The sequence below is a fragment of the Erythrolamprus reginae genome, unplaced genomic scaffold (genome assembly GCF_031021105.1).
Source record: "Erythrolamprus reginae isolate rEryReg1 unplaced genomic scaffold, rEryReg1.hap1 H_6, whole genome shotgun sequence".
Lineage (NCBI taxonomy): Eukaryota > Metazoa > Chordata > Lepidosauria > Squamata > Dipsadidae > Erythrolamprus > Erythrolamprus reginae.
In genome coordinates this window covers 1,039,932-1,060,919 of record NW_027248517.1, presented here as the reverse complement: position 1 = coordinate 1,060,919, position 20,988 = coordinate 1,039,932, and the positions used below count along the sequence as shown (strand labels likewise).

Below are 20,988 nucleotides of genomic sequence, written 5' to 3'. Positions count from 1 at the left end.
TATTTCTAGTTTGTGGAGTTTTTTTATTATGTGTGTCTGTCTTGTATTGGGTTTCTGTTTCAGCTCTCCAGATTGATATTTGTTTGAATTTATCCCAGAGTATAGGGTGTATTTGGTTGCTGAGTTTAAGGTGAAGAGAGAGTAGACTTTTGTTGATTTAATCAAGTATGAATCTTTTTTTGTGGAGTTCATTTCTAATTAGGGCTAATTCAGTTCTTTTTAGGATCCTCTCAATGGCTGGGGTTTTTGGGTGGAATTTTAGTTGGAAGTATTTGGGAATTATTCTTTTGTCTCTGCAGTTGCGTAGGAATGTGAGATCACATAAGATGGAGGCTTTTCTGACTTCAAGTTTTTCATAGGTCCTAGTCAGTAGGAAAGTGTCCTCCCCGTAGAGGTAAGATATTTGTTTTCGTAGATTTTCACGGGTATATGTATGTAGATTGTTCTGAGTTCGGGTTTTGCCCTGTGTAATATTTTGCATGTCTATGCGACGTTTCGGTGAAATCACATTCACCATCATCAGGCTGAAGTTTCAAGCTTCGTGCTGTTGTAAAAATGGAATGTTTGCAACTGTCATTTCTTCCTAGTATATAGTGTGGGGGTGGAGATTTGGTTTGAATGTAGCAAATAGATTGGGTGATTATGTTTTAGTGATCTGATTGGTTGGTGGAATCATAATTATTAGAAGGATTGACATGGTGATTATTATGAAGTGTTTTTTTGTTTAAGGCTGGTTTCCAAATCTCTGGTAGGCGAGACGTATCATCTCTTTTATTCATGCAAAGGGGGTGTTTCTCAATCTCTATAGCTTCTAAAGTAATTCTTCTATATACATTTTCTGTTTTGGAAAGTAATTTAGTTTTTTCACAGTCAATTTCGTGCCCTGTTTTTTTAATGTGCTGGACAAGGGAGGAAGTCTTTTCTTCTTTTTTAATTGCATTCTTGTCTTCTGCAATGCGTGCACTTACTCTTCGATTGGTTGTCCAATGTATGTCGCTGCACATGTTTTGCAAGGAATTTCATAGATTCCTTGGTTTTCCAATTGGATTTTATCTTTTGGGCTCCTTAGGATATTAGATATTTTTTGGTTAGTGGAAAATGAAGTTTTGATGTTATGTTTGTGCAGAATTTTACTAATTTTGTCTGTGGTGCCCTTGATGTAAGGGAGGAGGGTGGTACCATTGTCCTGTTCTTGATCTTGATTTTTGGGGGGTGTCTCTTTTTTGATTAGGTTTGTGATTGTTTTCCTTTCGAATCCATTAGAAATTAATACATCTTTGAGTTTGTTCAATTCAGTTTTTAAGTGCTCATGGTCAGCTAGGTGTTTGGTTCTGGTGATGAGAGTTTTGGCCACTGAGGTGATTTGTGCGGGGTGGTGGTGTGAGTGTGCATTTAGATAATGGTTGGTATGGGTTTTCTTTTGATAGATAGTGTGTCCTAGGGTGCCATTGGGTTTTTTATAGACTAGTACATCTAGAAAGGGAAGTTGATCATTGATTTCTGTTTCCATAGTAAATTGTAATTTGGGGTGTAGGTTATTGAGATGTGTGAGGAAATTGTCTAGTTTTTCCCTTCCATGTGGCCAAATTACAAAAGTATCATCAACATATCTCAGCCAAAGTTTAGGTTTGTGTTTGGATTGCTCTAATGCATTATTTTCGAAATATTCCATGTAGAGGTTGGCGATAACAGGTGAGAGGGGTGATCCCATGGGGGTTCCCTCTATCTGTTTATATCTTTGTTCATTATAGATGAAGTATGTATTAGTCAGGCAGTGGTTGGTAAGGTCTAGGATATATTTGGGGGGCTTGTGTTTGTCCTGGATAGCTGTTAAAGGCTTCTTTAATAGGTATTTGTGTGAAAAGGGATACGACGTCAAAACTCACAAGTAGGTCATCAGGTTGTAGGTTTTGTTTTTTAATTATTTGTATAAAGTGGAATGAATTTTGTACATATGAGGTGATAGTTTCTGTATATGGTTGGAGATATTTGGCTAAAAATTTGGCAAGGTTTTGTAGAGGGGAGCCTATAGAACTGACTATTGGCCTGAGAGGTATTCCTTCCTTGTGTATTTTTGGAAGGCCATAGAGTTTTGGACATATGGAAGATTTTTCTCTGGGGATGATTTTTCGCTGGATTTCTTCACTGATGGGAGAGGCCTTAATTTTGGATTTGGTGGTTTTTTCTAGGTAGGTGGTAGGATCTGTGCTTAGGAGTTTGTAGGCCGGGTTTTATAGTAGGGTGGACATTTTTTCTTTGTAGTCTGATGTGTTCATCACTATTGTGGAGTTTCCTTTATCGGCTGGAAGGATGATTATATCATTGTCTTTCTTCAAATTGATAAGTGCATCTCGTTCCTCCTTTTGTATGTTGCTTCTAGGAGGTTTACTAGAGCAGAGAATATTAGTGACTTTAAGTCTGATTTTGTTGGCTTCATCTGGGTTGATTTTATTTAGAGTAGTTTCAATTCCACATATGATGTTTTCAGTTGGAATGCGTTTGGGGGTTATTGCAAAATTGAATCCTTTTGAAAGAATATTGGTTTCTGTAGTGGTGAGTATCCTGTCTGATATGTTATGTACTGTTTTTGTCATAAGTTGTTGTGGAGGGCTGGGTTTCTGCTGTATTTCTAGTTTGTGGAGTTTTTTTATTATGTGTGTCTGTCTTGTATTGGGTTTCTGTTTCAGCTCTCCAGATTGATATTTGTTTGAATTTATCCCAGAGTATAGGGTGTATTTGGTTGCTGAGTTTAAGGTGAAGAGAGAGTAGACTTTTGTTAATTTAATCAAGTATCAATCTTTTTTTGTGGAGTTCATTTCTAATTAGGGCTAATTCAGTTCTTTTTGGGATCCTCTCAATGGCTGGGGTTTTTGGGTGGAATTTTAGTTGGAAGTATTTGGGAATTATTCTTTTGTCTCTGCAGTTGCGTAGGAATGTGAGATCACATAAGATGGAGGCTTTTCTGACTTCAAGTTTTTCATAGGTCCTAGTCAGTAGGAAAGTGTCCTCCCCGTAGAGGTAAGATATTTGTTTTCGTAGATTTTCACGGGTATATGTATGTAGATTGTTCTGAGTTCGGGTTTTGCCCTGTGTAATATTTTGCATGTCTATGCGACGTTTCGGTGAAATCACATTCACCATCATCAGGCTGAAGTTTCAAGCTTCGTGCTGTTGTAAAAATGGAATGTTTGCAACTGTCATTTCTTCCTAGTATATAGTGTGGGGGTGGAGATTTGGTTTGAATGTAGCAAATAGATTGGGTGATTATGTTTTAGTGATCTGATTGGTTGGTGGAATCATAATTATTAGAAGGATTGACATGGTGATTATTATGAAGTGTTTTTTTGTTTAAGGCTGGTTTCCAAATCTCTGGTAGGCGAGACGTATCATCTCTTTTATTCATGCAAAGGGGGTGTTTCTCAATCTCTATAGCTTCTAAAGTAATTCTTCTATATACATTTTCTGTTTTGGAAAGTAATTTAGTTTTTTCACAGTCAATTTCGTGCCCTGTTTTTTTAATGTGCTGGACAAGGGAGGAAGTCTTTTCTTCTTTTTTAATTGCATTCTTGTCTTCTGCAATGCGTGCACTTACTCTTCGATTGGTTGTCCAATGTATGTGGCTGCACATGTTTTGCAAGGAATTTCATAGATTCCTTGGTATTCCAATTGGATTTTATCTTTTGGGCTCCTTAGGATATTAGATATTTTTTGGTTAGTGGAAAATGAAGTTTTGATGTTACGTTTGTGCAGAATTTTACTAATTTTGTCTGTGGTGCCCTTGATGTAAGGGAGGAAGGTGGTACCATTGTCCTGTTCTTGATCTTGATTTTTGGGGGGTGTCTCTTTTTTGATTAGGTTTGTGATTGTTTTCCTTTCGAATCCATTAGAAATTAATACATCTTTGAGTTTGTTCAATTCAGTTTTTAAGTGCTCATGGTCAGCTAGGTGTTTGGTTCTGGTGATGAGAGTTTTGGCCACTGAGGTGATTTGTGCGGGGTGGTGGTGTGAGTGTGCATTTAGATAACGGTTGGTATGGGTTTTCTTTTGATAGATAGTGTGTCCTAGGGTGCCATTGGGTTTTTTATAGACCAGTACATCTAGAAAGGGAAGTTGATCATTGATTTCTGTTTCCATAGTAAATTGTATTTTGGGGTGTAGGTTATTGAGATGTGTGAGGAAATTGTCTAGTTTTTCCCTTCCATGTGGCCAAATTACAAAAGTATCATCAACATATCTCAGCCAAAGTTTAGGTTTGTGTTTGGATTGCTCTAATGCATTATTTTCGAAATATTCGAAATATATATATGTTTTTGTAGATTTTCACTGGTATATGTATGTAGATTGATCTGAGTTCGGGTTTTGCCCCATGTAATATTTTGCATGTCTATGCGACGTTTCGGTGAAATCACATTCACCATCATCAGGCTGAAGTTGTAAGCTTCATGCTGCTGTAGATATAGTTTGTTTGCAACTGCCATTTGTTCCTTATAAATAGTGGTGGGGGTAGAGATTTGGTTTGAATGTAGCAAGTAGATTGGGTGGCTATGTTTTAATGATTTTATTGGTTGGTGGAATCACATTTAGTTGAAGGATTGACATGGTGATGATTATTATATGGTTTTTTGTTTAAGGCTGGTTTCCAAATTTCTGGTAGGCGGGACGTGTCATCACGTTTATTCATGCTGAGGGGGTGTTTTTCTATCTCTATGGCTTCCATGATTATTCTTTTATATGTGTGTTCTGTTTTGGGAAGTAATTTAATTTTTTCAAATTCAATTTCATGTCCTGTTTTTTTTAATGTGCTGGACAAGGGAGGAAGTTTTTTCTTCTTTTTTGACCGCATTTTTATGTTCTGCAATGCGTGAGTTTATTCTTCGATTAGTTTGTCCAATGTATATACATATATATATACATATATTTATTGAATTTTTTAAGTCAGTTCTCACAATTCATTTATTTTTCTGTAGCTGGAGAGTTGGTTATTCATTCCAATGCGTAATATATCAATATTCAGTATTGTAAGTAATGAGAAGAGATGTAAGGACTGAAGTGGAGAGAAAATAAAGCAAAGTTCCAGAAAGTTCCAGTAGAGTCTTGAATATTCTAGCTTATTTTAAAGTCTCATCAGGCTCTTATCCTCCATATGTCCTCTGTAGATCTAGCAATGTCCATAGATCACCCACAGTCCACCGATCTGCAAAGTGCAATAGCAATCCACAAATTGCAGTAATAATCCACAGTCCCCAGTAACAAAATCTAGGAACTTCTCAGAAAAAATATAATCCACTTGGCACGTTTCAGAGGGGAATATGGTAGTCTTTCCCTAGTACCTCTATTTAACGGTTTCTAGCAGCAGCAGTCAAATAACCACACTGTGTTTGCTATAAGAAAAGAAAGAAATAAGAAAAAAAAAAGAATCTGGGATTTACTTTAATGCTGTAATCCCTCCATCACAAGTTGAAAGGGGAAAAAGAAAGGGGTTGTTTTAAATCCTCTTATTTCTCCCTTAGAAAAGCGACGTTCTTCTTAGATGAAAATTAAAAGACGCTTTCCCCCCCCCCCTTCCAATCGTCGTTTCAGTGAAACCTCGCCGCTAGCAGAGGGGAAAGATGCCGATTTCTCCCTCCTCCCTCATAAGATCCTTGCAGCAATTCTGAGATTTGGAATAGCGCAATTTCCTAAAGATTAACTCACTGGTTCGCTTTCTCCTGGTGTGTATTGGAACCGCCTGCTACTGCACGAATCCCAGCGACCGATAAGGTCCCACAGAGTTGGGCTTCTCTGGGTCCCATCGACTAAACAATGTCGTTTGGCGGGCTGCAGGGGAAGAGCCTTCTCTGTGGTGGCCCCAGCCCTCTGGAATCAACTCCCTCCAGAGATTAGAACTGCCCCCACCCTCCTTGTCTTTCGCAAACTACTCAAGACCCACCTTTATCGCCAGGCATGGGGGAGTTAAGACACTTTCCCCCAGGCTTTTATATTTTATGTTTGGTATGTATGTGTTGTTTGGTTTTTAAAAATGATAGGGTTTTATATGCTTTCTTTTTTAATATTAGATTTGTTTCACTATAACATTGTTTTCATTATTGTTGTGAGCTGCCCCGAGTCTTCGGAGAGGGGCGGCATACAAATCTAATAAATTATTATTATTATTATTAAGTCAGATCTGTCACCACGATCACCCTCGCTAGGTTATTGCTCAGTCTTCTCCAGCCAGGAGTACTCTAGGCCAGTGTTTCCCAACCAGTTTGCCACGGCACGCTAGTGTGCCGCGTGACATGATCAGGTGTGCCGCAAAGGAGGAAGCTCAGCTTCTGGTCTCACAACTTTTTGCTGAGAGTGCGAAGAGCAAAATGTTGTGAGACTGGAAGCTGAGATTCCTTCTTCGCGCCTTCCAAGTTTTCCAGCAACTGCAGCGCCCCGCCCGGCTGGAGCTTCCCTGGCAGCAGCAGGTGAGCTTTGGGGCCTGGTGGGAGGGCAGCGGTGGCGGCAGCAGCGGCACTGGGCAGTAGCTGTTGGGCGGCGGCAGGGTGGTCAGCTGTGAGGCGGAGATCCGGAACAGAGGCACCAACGGCGGCGGCTGGACATGTTGCTTTACGCTGCACATGCTGGCATTGCATGGCTGGCACTTGCCTGCTGGCAGGGCCGGGATGGAGGCTCTAGCCCCATGCCCATGCCCAGCGCAACGCCAGCATGTACAGCATCTAGCAACACATCCAGCCGCCACCGTCGGTGCCTCCGTTACGGAGCTCCGCCTCACAGCTGACCACTCTGCCGCCGCCCCACAGCTACTGCCCAATGCTGCTGCTGTGGCGTAGTGTATGAGAAAGAGAGAGAGAAAGAAAGAAAGAGAGAGATAGCAAGAGAGAAAGAGATAGCAAGAGAGGGAGAGAAAGAGAGAGGGAGAGAGGAGGGGAGAGAAATAGAGAGAAAGCAAAAAAGAGAGAGAGAAAGAGAGAGATAGCAAGAGAGAAAGAGATAGCAAGAGAGGGAGAGAAAGAGAGAGGGAGGAGAGAGAAAGCAAAAAAGAGAGAGAAAGAGATAGCAAGAGAGAGAGGGGGAGAGAGAAAGCAAGAGAGAGAGAAAGAGAGGAAGAGAGAGGGAGAGAGAAAGCAAAAAAGAGAGAGAGAGATAGCAAGAGAGAGAAAGAGATAGCAAGAGAGGGAGAGAGAGAAAGAGAGAGGAAGAGAGAAAGCAAAAATGGGAGAGAGAAAGAGAGAAATAACAAGAAAGAGAGAGAGGGGGAGAGAGAGGGGGAGAGAGAAAGATAGCAAAAGAGAGAAAGAGGGGGAAGGAGGATGAGGGAAAGACAAAGGGAGGGAAGGAGGAAGAGAGAAAGAGAGCAAAAGAGAGAGGAAGGAAGGAAGAGAGAGAAAGAGGGAGAGAGAGAGAAATTGAGCGAAAGGGAGGAAGAGAGAGATTTTTTTGTCCAAACTTTATTTGCCACCCCCCACCCTCACCCGCTCAATGTTCCCCAGGATTTTGTAAATGTGAATAATGTGCAGCAGCTCAAAAAAGGTTGGGAAACACTTCTCTAGGCCACCATGGCGCTCCTATTCTTAAGGCACACGATCTCTCCAGGGAAAAAACCGCTCCGTCGGTCGAGCTGCCGCTCCATTTTTTGGAGAGATTTGGGGCTAGATAGGAAGCTTTTGGGGCAGCAATTTTTGGAGAGATTTGGGGCTAGATAGGAAGCTTTTGGGGCAGCGATTTTTGGAGAGATTTGGGGCTAGATAGGAAGCTTCTGGGGCAGCGATTTTTGGAGAGATTTGGGGCTAGATAGGAAGCTTTTGGGGCAGCGATTTTTGGAGAGATGTGGGGCTAGATAGGAAGCTTTTGGGGCAGCGATTTTTGGAGAGATGTGGGGCTAGATAGGAAGCTTTTGGGGAAGTGATTTTTGGAGAGATGTGGGGCTAGATAGGAAGCTTTTGGGGCAGCAATTTTTGGAGAGATGTGGGGCTAGATAGGAAGCTTTTGGGGCAGCGATTTTTGGAGAGATTTGGGGCTAGATAGGAAGCTTTTGGGGCAGTGATTTTTGGAGAGATTTGAGGCTAGATAGGAAGCTTTTGGGGGAGCAATTTTTGGAGAGATTTGGGGCTAGATAGGAAGCTTTTGCGGCAGCGATTTTTGGAGAGATGTGGGGCTAGATAGGAAGCTTTTGGGGCAGTGATTTTGGAGTGATTTGGGGCTAGATAGGAAGCTTGGGGGGAGCAATTTTTGGAGATATTTGGGGCTAGATAGGAAGCTTTTGGGGCAGTGATTTTTGGAGATATTTGGGGCAAGATTTTTGGAGCCCTCCTTGAGCCCCCGGCATCACACCCAGCACTCTACTGACACGGGAGCCTCCCCAGAACCCCGGATGACAGCGGATGACTGTAACTCAGCCCGGAGCCCTCCTCAAGCCCCCGGCATCAAACCCAGTGCCCAGCTGACACAGGAGCTTCCACGGAACCCCCGACAACAGCAGAAGATGCACGGAGTCCTCCTTGAGTCCCGGGATCACACCCGGCACCCAGTTGACGCAGGAGCTTCCCCAGAGCCTTACGCTTGATCAAATCATAATCAACTAATAAATCAGCAAAAACAAGACCAACCAAAACACAACTAAATGCAAAAACAGTACTGATCAGCAGCACTCATCAACTACTCCACTACCAGCATCCTACCATGAAGAACGAATCACACACTCAGAAAGAAGACACTCCTACTACCTACATGGAAGACAAACCCACCACACACAAAGAAGATGAAAGAGCTGACTTCCTAGTGAGTTGCACACTGTGCTCCATGTATACACTCCTACCCTCAAACTTCCAAAACCTCACTTGCAATAAATGTAAAGTAATCCAATTACTTGAGGAAAAAATAGAAAACCTAGAGAGAAACCTCAAAACCCTGCAGCACCAACATCAAAACAAGAAAGACCAATGTACTCCCAACACATCCAACACCAGAGAAGAGCACATCAGAACCAACCCCCCCCCCCGAGGTTGAAAATGACTGGACACACATCACCCAAAGAAGAAAAAAACAAACCATCCCCAAACTCCCACCAACTCCAACCCACCTCCCTCCAACCCCAGTGCCTACAAGTAAGAAATATGCAGTACTCCTGGCACAAGAAGATCAACAAACACCTAACAAGGAGCCACCAAGAACCAAGCACAACAATACAACACCATCCAACACAGTCATCACAAAGGCTAGCCCCCCTCTCCCCAACCCAACCAACAAGAAAAGGAGAGTAGAGGTAATTGGTGACTCAATTCTCAGGGGAACTGAACCTGCCATCTGCAGACCGTACAATCAATCCAGAGAGGTGAGCTGCCTCCCTGGAGCCAAAATCTCTGACATAGCGCTAAACGTCACTAAAATCCTAAAACCCACTGACTACTACCCCCTACTGGTGATCCATGCAGGAACAAATGACACAAGGAAAGACATGAATCAAATTACGGAAGACTACGACCACTTGGGCAATACAGTCAAAAAGATAGGGGCACAGGTCGTCTTCTCCTCTATTCTACCCACAAGAGGACAACATCCTGTCAGAGAATGCAAAATCCCACAAATAAACCTCTGGCTAAAGAGATGGTGTCGCCAAAATAACTTTGGATTCCTTGACCACGGTCTACAATACCTTCAAGAAGGGCTCCTAGCAGGAGACGGGCCACACCTTACCAGAGCTGGAAAGAACCTCCTTGGAAATCGACTAGCCCAACTTATCAGGAGGGCTTTAAACTAGAACTGAGAGGGGTGGGTGACCAAAGTAAGAGACTGAATAATGAACAAAACAAGAAAGGGGTACAAGTTAAGCCCACAAATAAACCAGAGGATAAAAAATGTCCATCCAGAATCAGACACAAACACCTAAAATGCCTGTACACTAATGCACAAAGCCTGGGGAGCAAACAAGACAAACTAGAATTGCTACTACATGAGGGCCAATATGATCTAATTGGTATTAGAGAAACGTGGTGGGATGAATCGCACAACTGGAACACATGGATAAAGGATTACAATCTCTTCAAGAAAAACAGGTCAAACAAGAAAGGAGGTGGAGTTGCACTATACATAAAAGACCACTACACCACCACTGAGCTATATCAATCCAAAGAAGATAACCCCCTAGAAATCATATGGGTTAACATAAAAGAAAAAAGGGCAATGTTACAATTGGAGTATACTACAGGCCACCAAACCAAACAGATACAATGGATAACCTCTTTACAACCCAACTATCAGCAATATGCAACAAGAACAGCACAACAATAATGGGGGACTTTAACTACCCTGATATTAACTGGAAAATAAACTCAGCACAAAGTGGAAAGTCTGACAGATTTCTCACCAGCCTCGCCGACAACTTTCTAACTCAAAAAGTGTAAACAGCAACCAGAGGGACTGCAATACTAGACCTAATTCTAACAAACAGGGAAGAAATGATATAGGGAATAGAAGGAGAAGGGACGCTAGGTGAGTGTGACCACATCATCCTCAAATTCAACATTGTGCAATCACTAACTACAACACCCAACTCCATTACAGTCCCAGACTTCAGAAAAGCGGACTTTAACAAGCTCAGAGCAAACCTGAAAAATAAACCCTGGAAGGAACTTCTAAAGAGTATATCCACACAGGAAGCCTGGGAAGCCCTAAAAAACACTATCATTGAGGCCCAAAACAATTCAATCCCCATGAAAAAGAAAAGCAGAAAAACTAAAATGAAACCAGCATGGCTAAACAAGGACCTCATCGACAACGTAAAAGAAAAAAAAGTCAAATACAATAAATGGGAAGAAGGACTCATAACCAAGGTGGAATATCAGCAAACAGCCAGAACCTGCAAACAAAAAATAAGAACAGCAAAAGCTCAACACAAACAATACCTCTCAATGAAAGTTAATGACAACAAAAAAAGTTTCTTCCATCACATAAACAATAAGAAGAAAATCAAGGAAACAGTCACTATACTAAAAAATAAAGATGGTAATGAAATCACAGACAACAGAAATAAAGCACAGCTGCTCAATACCTACTTTACATCAGTCTTCACACATAAAGGAAGCAACCAACCAAGCTACAACTTAACTGCAATAAACAGCCCCGGAAGCAGATAAAGCTACTATTAGGGACTACTTGTGGGAGCTCAATGAGTACAAATCACCGGGACCTGACGGACTTCACCCCAGAGTCCTAAAAGAACTGGCAGACACCATAGTGGAACCTCTTCTCCTCATTTACCAAAAATCTTGGGCCACTGGAGACCTACCAGATGACTGGAAACGAACTGATGTAGTTCCCATCCACAAAAAAGTTAAAAGGACGGATCCAGACAACTATAGACCTATTAGTCTGACTTCAATGCCTGGAAAAATACTGGAGAAAATCATAAAAAAAACCAGCTCTGCCGCTACCTGGAAACAAATAGGATAATATCCAACAGCCAACACGGGTTTGTCAGAAACAAATCATGCCAAACCAATCTCATATCCTTTTTCAACACCATAACCAAAACAGTAGACCAGCGCAACATAGTGGACCTCATATACTTAGACTTCAGCAAAGCTTTCGATAAAGTTGACCACAATCTCCTAATCAACAAATTAGAAAAAAGCGAGGTAGAGTACAACACATGCAGATGGATTAACAGTTGGCTGACCGACCGCATCCAACGAGTTGTCCTCAACGGTTCCAAATCCACATGGAAGAAAGTAGGCAGCGGGGTACTACAGGGGTCTGTCCTGGGTCCTGTGCTCTTCAACATTTTCATCAATGACCTGGATAAGGGAATAGAAGGGCAACTAATCAAATTCGCAGATGACACCAAGCTGACGGGGGTAGCCAATACCCTTGAAGATAGGCTCAAATTTCAGAAAGACCTAGACAGACTAACACAGTGGGCCCACACCAAAAAATTGATGTTCAACATCGACAAGAGCAAAGTCCTTCACCTAGGTAAAAAAAAACCTGGACACACATACAGCCTCAGAGAAACCCCTCTTAGCAGTAGCGACTGCAAAAAAGATCTCGGAGTCTTGGTGGATAATCAACTAAACATGAGTCAACAATGTGCAGCAGCAGCCAAAAAAGCCAATACAATCCTAAGCTGCATCAACAGGGTTAATACACTCCAAGACCAGGGAAGTCTTAATACCACTCTACTACAGCCTGATCAGACCATACCTGGAGTGTTGTGTTCAGTTCTGGTCACCACACTTCAAAAAAGACATTGAACTATGGAGAAGGTGCAGAAAAGAGCAACCAAAATGATCAGGGGACTAGAAACCAATTCTTACGAAGAGAGACTGCGGGAACTGGGCATGGATAGCCTAGAGAAAAGGAGGGACATGATAGCAGTTTACAGGTATACGAGGGGTTGCCACAGAGAGGAGGGGATCACTTTATTCTCCAGGGCACCGGAGGGCCGGACGAGGAACAACGGCTAGAAGCTGACCAAGGAGATATTCAACCTGGAAATAAGGAAGAACTTCCTGACGGTCAGAACGATCAACCTACGAGTGGACATTGGGAACTCCAATACTTAGGACATTTTTAAGAGGAAATTGGACTGCCATTTGGCTGGGATGCTATAGGGTTCCTTATTAGGCAGGGAGTTGGACTTGATGACCCTCAAGGTCCCTTCCAACTCTAACAATAAATAAATAAATAAACAAACCAGACTGATGGTAACCCCCTGTCTTCAGATCCTTTCTCACAGGATCTGCGGCCCTCAAAGGACCGATCGATGCCTATAGAGTGGTGGTGTTGGACGGAGCTCGGCTCCACACCGTCCACCCGACTCCACAGTTGGCTCCACCCCCTTCCATTTTTATTTCTATTGTTGATACTATTTCTAGATGTTCATTGTAATCAACTGTTTTTCTATTTTCTTTCCAGCTCCAATTTCTATAAAGAACCTTTTTAGGTCTTCACAAAGATCTTTAAAAAGTCCAACGAGCTTCTCATAGACACACATCTCCATCTTGTCAAAATCAGTTCATTTTTGAAAGATTAAAATCTGCTGCTAGCTGCTAGCATTAGCCTGCTTCTACAGCTTTTTATAATATGTTTTAGATAGCAGATATTATTATCAATTAATTAGGTGACACTTTTTAACAGATATGCCTCTATTTAAATCCACTTGGTGCTTTAAAGATTATTTTCTTCAAGTTCTTATTTTTCCAGTTACATCATTTCATAAAATATTTAGTCTTTTAAAATAGTCTAATACAGTTCACCAGGTTCCACAAATAAAGTCTAATCCAGTTCAAACCAGCAAGTACACTGTTTTTAAGCCTTTTTTAAACTTCCAGATAATTCTTTCTGTTCAAGGTCAGTTCAGCTGTCAACATAAATAAGTCTTCCAACAAGTAGATGGTGTTGTCTATTGCCAATAGCACAATAGACAACATATATTTCTTTACAGAATACTGTATATTCTCTATTCGCTGAAATTCACTTAGTCTTTAAATATTATCTTCAAAATCTTTTAATTCAATCATTTTCAGTCACTTTAACGTTGCCAAATCTTATCCTCAAGATTGGGCTTTCAATCCAATTCCTTTTGTTTTTTCTATGATTTTTCTATTGGCTTAATAGTGACTCTCTCCATTTTAAAACACTTTTCTTTCCCATTAGACACACAATTTATTCCTTTATATTTTAAATCCATTTAACACCATTAAAAGTTCTCTTCAGCCTTTTGGTTGTCAAATCTCTTTAATTTCCACTAATTAATTTATAATAACACCCTCAAAAATTGGGCTTTTAGTCCATTTCCTTTAGGTCTATATGATCTTCCAATTGGCTAGATATATATTTCATGTATGGTTGTGTTTATCCAATCCAAATCAATTTGTAATTCCAGACTCCTCCAATTTCCTTATTTTTACATTCTGATCACATTCTAGTAGTTTTACTTTCTGTTTTGATGTTGTGTTTAGCATTTCTTGCAAATTGTTAAGGAAACAATTGCTACACATTGTAATTATTGTTTTTCACACTATAAGAAGTACTTTTTTCTGCCAACAGATGGCGGAAATTGGCAGTGATAGGTGGAGGCTGCCATGGAATGGGCCAAAAACAGGATACACAGAGGCTGAAAATGGGATGCACAGATAGGAGGTGGTGATAAGTGGTGATGGCAGCGATGGGTGGCAGCAATCCCCACAGCCTGGAACAGTTGATCGGTGGTATTCCAGCAGGCAGATCCAATCAGCTGCTCATGCTAAATCAGGCTACAATAACATGCTGAAGCTAACCAGGCTGTTTTCTGTTTTCTATTTGCTGCAAGAACACTAGCCAGATGAATACCAATGGATGCTGGAAGGCAGAGGCAGATTTTTTATCTTGTTTTCCTCCCCAAATGCTAGGTGCATCTTACTATCTTATTTGCACTTCTAGTGCAAAAAATATGGTACATATCTAAATATTGATTCTAAAATATATGCCCATGTCGTTTATTAAATTTTAGTCAAACATATATTTAGCACACTTTTTAAAAAATGGAACTCGTGTTCTTCTTTTTGTTCCTCTAGCATGGGTTTTATATAAAAGGATTTCAACCTGCCCATTTTAGTTCATCAAAATTTACTTATTCCTAACACACAAAATTTAATTGTCCTTTCCCTCTGTGTCAAGGTATATTTTTCTATATGGTAGTTCCTTTAAAACAACTTTGTCCATACTGATTGAATCAAGGACCAGCATTTTATGCTTTTGCTCTAGTGAACTCATAACCCATAACAGATTTAATTATGAAAATTCAGTGTGCATGCCCACATAATTAGAGGAGTGTTTTCTGATGTGTAGATCTCATCATCTAGCATCCAAACTTGAACAAATGTTTTAGCCTTATCCTTTTGATAACAATACTCAAATGATTTACCAGTACCTTTTAATAAGTTTGTAGCATTATTTCTCCTAGAGAAATATGGCTTTCACAAATGTTCTTCCTTGCCTTATCACTATTGTGGATCATTCTTAGGTTCCCTGTCTCCATCCAGCTTTAAGAGTGATCCTTGGGGTATGTTATTTTTCTGCCTGAATTGGTCTCAGGGTTCTAGAACCAGGGATCATTTCATCATGCCATGATGGTAAATCCTTTGAAAGGCTAAAGATTGTCCATTAGAAACAGAGATAGCAAGATATTTTGTATAAGTTAACCTAAAAGAGAGAAATAATCTCAAGGTTGTATTAGATAAGAGTGACATTAAAGAAGCAATGTGTAAATTAAGTAACCGCTATTCTCATAGTGCCACTATTTAGATATCAAACATTTGTGGTAAGCTGGTTACCTGCTTCTGGGAAATAACAGTTTTAATGTTACTTATAAATGATAGTGGATTTTTTTAAATAAAAAAGAGGTTCTTTATAAACAATTGACTTTCTTTTTGTGCTGCACATTTTTAAAACTATATAATTAAGAGTAAATAACAAAGCAATTATTTATACTATTTAATTTTCTATTTTTTAGGAATAATTTTACCTCAAAAAAGCAAGCTTGATATTCCTATATTATTTGCCCCTCTTTCTATGAAACTCTATGAAACCTTTCTTGTTATTGAAGTTAAGAAGGTCCATGAAGAAAACTGGACTTATGATGACACATTTGAATTAAGGGAATCAGTAAACAGGTCAGTATTGTAATCATTATCCATAACATGTTGATTGATTGATTGGTTTAATTTATATTGCTACCTATTTGCCCATGGCAATTCAAGTTGGCTTACAGAATAAAAGACCAAATTAAAACAATAAAAACTAACAAAAATAATCTAATAAATTAATATAGTACAATTTAACCAAATTACTCTCACCCACCCACCCCCCTCGCCCCAGCAACAGCAGAACTCATGTGCCATTTAATGGGTTCCATCCCACTCTGGATTCCCCAGGCTCACAGGAAGAACCAGGTCTTCAGCTCCTTACAGAAGAGTATTAGAGTGAGGGCCATTCTAATCTCTGCGGGAATGATGTCCCAGAGAAAGGGAGCCACCATGGAGAAGGCTCATTTTCTGGGTCCCTCCAGATGTATCTCCCTGAGGGATGGGACCCACAACATTCCCTGCCTCCCCGTTCTGATGGGTCTGATAGATGTAACTGGCAAGAGACAGTCCCTCAGATCACCTGCTCCCAAGCCATGAATGGCTTTTAAGGTAACAACCAGCATCTTGAATTGCACCTGGAAGAAAATCTGCAACCAATGCAGCTCCTGCAGTAGAGATCTTATATGTGTAAGGTGGGCTGCTGCATTTTGCACCAACTGGATTTTACGGATGTTCTTCAAGGACAACCCTATGTTGCAATAGTTAAGATGGGAAGTTACAAGGTCATGAGTAACTGTGAGTAGGGAGTGCATGACTGGCGCACAACCTGCAGTTGCACAAAGGCCTTCCTGGCTACGACCTCCATCTGTTATTTGAGCAGCCATTGTGCATCTAGAAGAACCTCCAGATTATGTGCAGGGTCTCTTGGGTTGGTGCCACCCCATCCAAGGCCAAAGATGGCAATTCTCCCTGAGCCAATGAAACCCAAGGGTTTAATTTCAACCTGTTGTTCCCCATCCAGCCCCTAACAGCCTGCAGACATTGCAAGAGGGAGTACATGGCATCACTTAACTCACTATGGGCCAAGACATACATCTGAGTATCATCGGCATATTAGTGATACCTCAGTCCATGGCAGGGATGAAATGCTCCCAGTTCGGACCAATTCTTGTGTACCAGTAGCAGCAGGTGCTGGTGGTTTGCCAAGCCAGTAGTGACTTGGCTTGCCATGTCCCCAAACCAGTCCCTCGATCATCGCTCAATCACCCTGCCCAGCCCAGTCTCTGCTCTGCAGATTGCCTGCCTGAAGTGCTGCACCCCTGAACTCCTTGCCAGGTAAACCTATGAAATAGTGGCAAAAAAAGATATAATAGGCTGTGCTGCCCCAGTCCTGCTCAACATCACTTCTTTGCTGTGCTGCAAAGAAGCACAGAAGTTCCAGCACATCCACCCCATGAGTGAAGCAGGTGGTATGATCCAGACCACTTGACAGCAGCAGGTTGCATGAAGGAGGGGTGCTGGGGGCAAGGGACCTTCACCTGCTCTCCGCACATGAGGACAAACTGCTGCCTTCTGTGAACTCCTCACCGCTCCTGCACTACACAGTGTTTCCACAGGCTCCAATGCATGCTGGTGGGGTCCAGGGAGGGGTGTGGGCATCTGGACATGCCCACCTGAAGCAACATCCAACTGATATCCAAGTCACACCCACAAAATAAGCCATTCCCATAGAACTGATAGGGAAACATTTTAGATTTCATAATTGGTCCATGGTAACAGATGTTCTCACCCAGTGGCTTCATATAAATGTTGAACAAGAGCAGATAGAGCCCTGAGCCCTGTGGAACCCTGTAAGCAGTGGGTGATAGCCAGATCTCTCCCTTCCCATCAACACTGACTGAGAGTGGCTTGCAGAGGAAGGAAGTGAACCAGGATAGCACAAAGCCTCTTATTCCCTGAAGCTGCCTCAGGAGAATATCATGGTTGATAGCATTGAAAACTGCAAAGAGGTCAAGTAGAGCAAGGATGGATGCACTACCCCCATCCTGCTCCTGCCAGAGATCGTCCAAAGTGTGACCAATAGTTTCCCAAATCCAGGTCTGAATCCTGACTGGTAGAGTTAAGACAATCCATTTCATCCAGAAAACTCTGGAGCTGCCTCATGATCACCTTCTCAACATCCTTCCCCCAAAAGGAAAGATTGGAGACAGGTCATAAATTATCCAATTGGGTGGAGTCCAAAGATGGCTTCTTAAGATGTGGGAAGACCACAGCCTCATTGAAGTGCTGGGGCATTGCCTCCTCCTGTAGGAAGCATCACCATCAGAGTCCACCCACCTGTCACCTCCTGGGAAGCTTTCACATATCAGGAGGGACATGGGTCTAAGACACAGGTGCTTACGCACATACTCCCTAAGATCCTGTCCACATCCTTGGAAGCAACAGTGTCAAACTGTTCCCAGATAACACAGCAAGAACCTGCCTCTGGGGCTTCCACCAGACCAGCAACCATGCCGGCATCTAACTGGGAACAAAGTCGAGCAATTTTTGTCTTCCATCAAATTCCTTAGCACACCCCTTCAAGTGGACCTCAATCATCTCCTTCCCCAAGAGGAGGAGGCTCACTTTAATCCCTTGACAATTATCTAAATTTGATTTAAATTTGAAATCATTATGTGAATTTAGTTGATATATTAAATAATTTATATAATTACATAATATAAAATATTACACATTAAATTTGAACAAGTGTAGGACATCTTAAGAATTTTATACTATAAAACTTCTGTACTGTAATTCTGTACTGCCCAAAATTATTAGACTGTATAGGTAGGACAAAGTCATCTTTGGTTATAGTATTTCATAAGATTTGTCAGCTATCCAAGAAGGTATTGATACTTTACAACCACTAAATTCAATGAAATGATGGTTGTATAAGAAGAGCCAAATTGCCATCTTTCCTGATTTAAACAAATTAAAACATGCCTGATCTAATGGTTAATTGAGGGAGTCAATATCTCTGTTATAAATAATTAGTGTTGGGCAAACCGAACTTGAATAGTTCGGGTTCGTGCAGAACTTTGCGGTGTTCGGCATACCAAACCCAAACCCGGACTTTTTAAAAAGTCCGTGTTCAGGTTCGGCATTCGCTTGAACACCGCAGTGGGCGGGACGGGGAGGGCTCTGACTCAGCAAAGCTGGCTGATGAACTCTGGGAGTTGAAGTCCACCCCGGCGCTCTTTGGAAAGGGAAGGGGGGGTGGCAGGCAGAGGGGAATTCCCCTCCTCTCCCAGCTTCCGCGCCGCTACCTGGCTGTCATCTTCTGAGAAGAGGAAGAGGATCTGGGCGCCGGTGGTGGTGGAGGAAGGCGAACGCTGGGGTGCTGTCGGCCGGTTGGGAGGCTGGGAGGGAGGCGGGAGATGGGAGAAGGAGGAGGAGGGCTTTAAAAGGGTGGAGGAAATCTGGACCATTGGAGGGGAGGCATGGATTTCCCACAGACAGATGTGTGTGTTTCCAGCTGGTGGATTTCAAAGGGGTGTGCCCGCCTTTCTCCTACCCCTTTCCCCGGTGAGGAGCAATGGAGGAAGGCACACAGCAGGTGAAAAAAGAGGGGGGCGATGCCCGTTGCCTGCCAGCCTTCCTTACCTGTGTGGTCTCTCTCACACACACACACACACTACACCTACACACAAGCACACATGCACCCTCTCTCACACACAACTTTCTCTCTCTCTCTCTCTCTCTCACACACACTTTCACACACATATTTACACAACACTCTCTCTCACACACACACACACCTTTGAAAGCCACCAGCTGGAAACACCCCCCCCATCTGTGGGAAATCCACGCCTCCCCTCCCTCTTTGTGTTCCAATGGTTTGGATTTTCTCTGCCCTTTTAAAGCCCTCCTCCTCCTGCCTCCCTCCCAGCCTCCCGAGTGGCCGACAGCTCCTCGTCGTTCGCCTTCCTCCGCCACCATGCAGAGGCTGGGAGAGTGGGGGGGATTCCCCTCTGCCTGCTGCCGCCCCTCTCCTCTTTCCAAAGAGCCTCGGGGTGAGCTAAGGCTGCCCTGGGCAATGGGCACAACAGGGGGGGAGAGCCGTGCCACCTCTGAGCCCAAAATTTCCCCACCTCAGGAATGGCGCAACAAGCAAAAGGAGGTGGGGAATCCCATTTGCTTGCTGCCCACACTGGGATTCGGGGGGGGGGGGGCTTTTATTTCTCCTTTTATGTCTCCTTTTATTTCTTACTGAAAAGGCATGTCTGCAGCGTCCGAGCCTTTTCCGTAAGAAATAAAAGGAAACAGGCGGCTGTGGGCTGCTTTGGCGGAAGATGGGAGGGTGGGGCCAGAAGTGTTGGGGTTCAGGTTCGGGTTTGGGTTTGGCAAACTTACCCAAACTCTGCTGTCAAGTTCGGCCAAACCCGCCAAACCCGAAATTCGATGGGTTCGCCCAACACTATAAATAATGTAATATCAGTCAGTAGCTGTAAAAGAGGCTATAATTATTTATGTCATCAGTGCATGTATTGTTATTTTTTTTCTATTTTGATGTTAAATCAGTTCTTTTGTATTAAAGCCACTTTAATTGTTTGGTAGATGGCATATATTATGAAATGGGATCAGCCCTAGTGCACTCGTCCACAGTTCGGCGGAGTCTCTCGCGGAGGCCTGGAACACGGCTGCAGCGGGGGCTCTTGACCGGATTGCGCCTTTGCGACCTCTCCGAGGCGTTAGACCCCGTAGAGCCCCATGGTTCAACGAGGAGCTCCGGGAGTTGAAACGCCAAAAGAGACGTCTAGAGAAGCGATGGAGGAAGAGTAAGTCTGAATCCGATCGAACACTTGTAAGAGCTTTTATTAAGACTTACAAAGTGGCGCTCAAGGCGGCAAGATGCGCGTACCATGCCGCCTTGATTGCATCAGCGGAATCCCGCCCGGCCGCTCTGTTTAGGGTGACCCGCTCCCTTCTCAACCAGGGGGGAGTTGGGGAGCCCTTGCAGAGTAGTGCCGAGGATTTTAACACGTTTTTCGCTGATAAAGTCGCTCGGATCCGGGCCGATCTCGACTCCAATTGTATAACAGAGTCGACTGACAATGAGTCAGTCGAGGTGACTGGGGCACGTACTTGTCCACCTGTCTGGGAAGAGTTTGATCTGGTGACACCTGATGAAGTGGACAAGGCCATCGGAGCTGTGAGTTCCGCCACCTGTTTACTGGATCCGTGTCCCTCCTGGTTGGTTTCGGCCAGCAGGGAGGTGACGCGGAGCTGGGCCCAGGAGATTACCAACGCTTCCTTGGGGAGGGGAGTTTTTCCATCACTCTATAAAGAAGCGCTTGTGCGCCCCCTCCTCAAGAAGCCCTCCCTGGACCCAGCCGTACTTAACAACTATCGTCCAGTCTCCAACCTTCCCTTTATGGGGAAGGTTGTCGAGAAG

At 42.8% G+C, this 20,988-nt stretch overlaps 1 protein-coding gene across 4 annotated transcripts in view; it reads left to right on the top strand.

Moving 5' to 3' along the window:
- LOC139155791 (cilia- and flagella-associated protein 47-like) overlaps positions 1-20,988 on the top strand; it is a 513,090-nt gene that overhangs the window by 381,892 nt on the left and 110,210 nt on the right. For all 4 annotated transcript variants that reach the window (XM_070731069.1, XM_070731068.1, XM_070731067.1 and 1 more), the window contains one exon: positions 15,479-15,638. In XM_070731069.1, the coding sequence (XP_070587170.1) occupies positions 15,479-15,638 (160 nt within the window). The remainder of the gene's footprint in view (positions 1-15,478; positions 15,639-20,988) is intronic.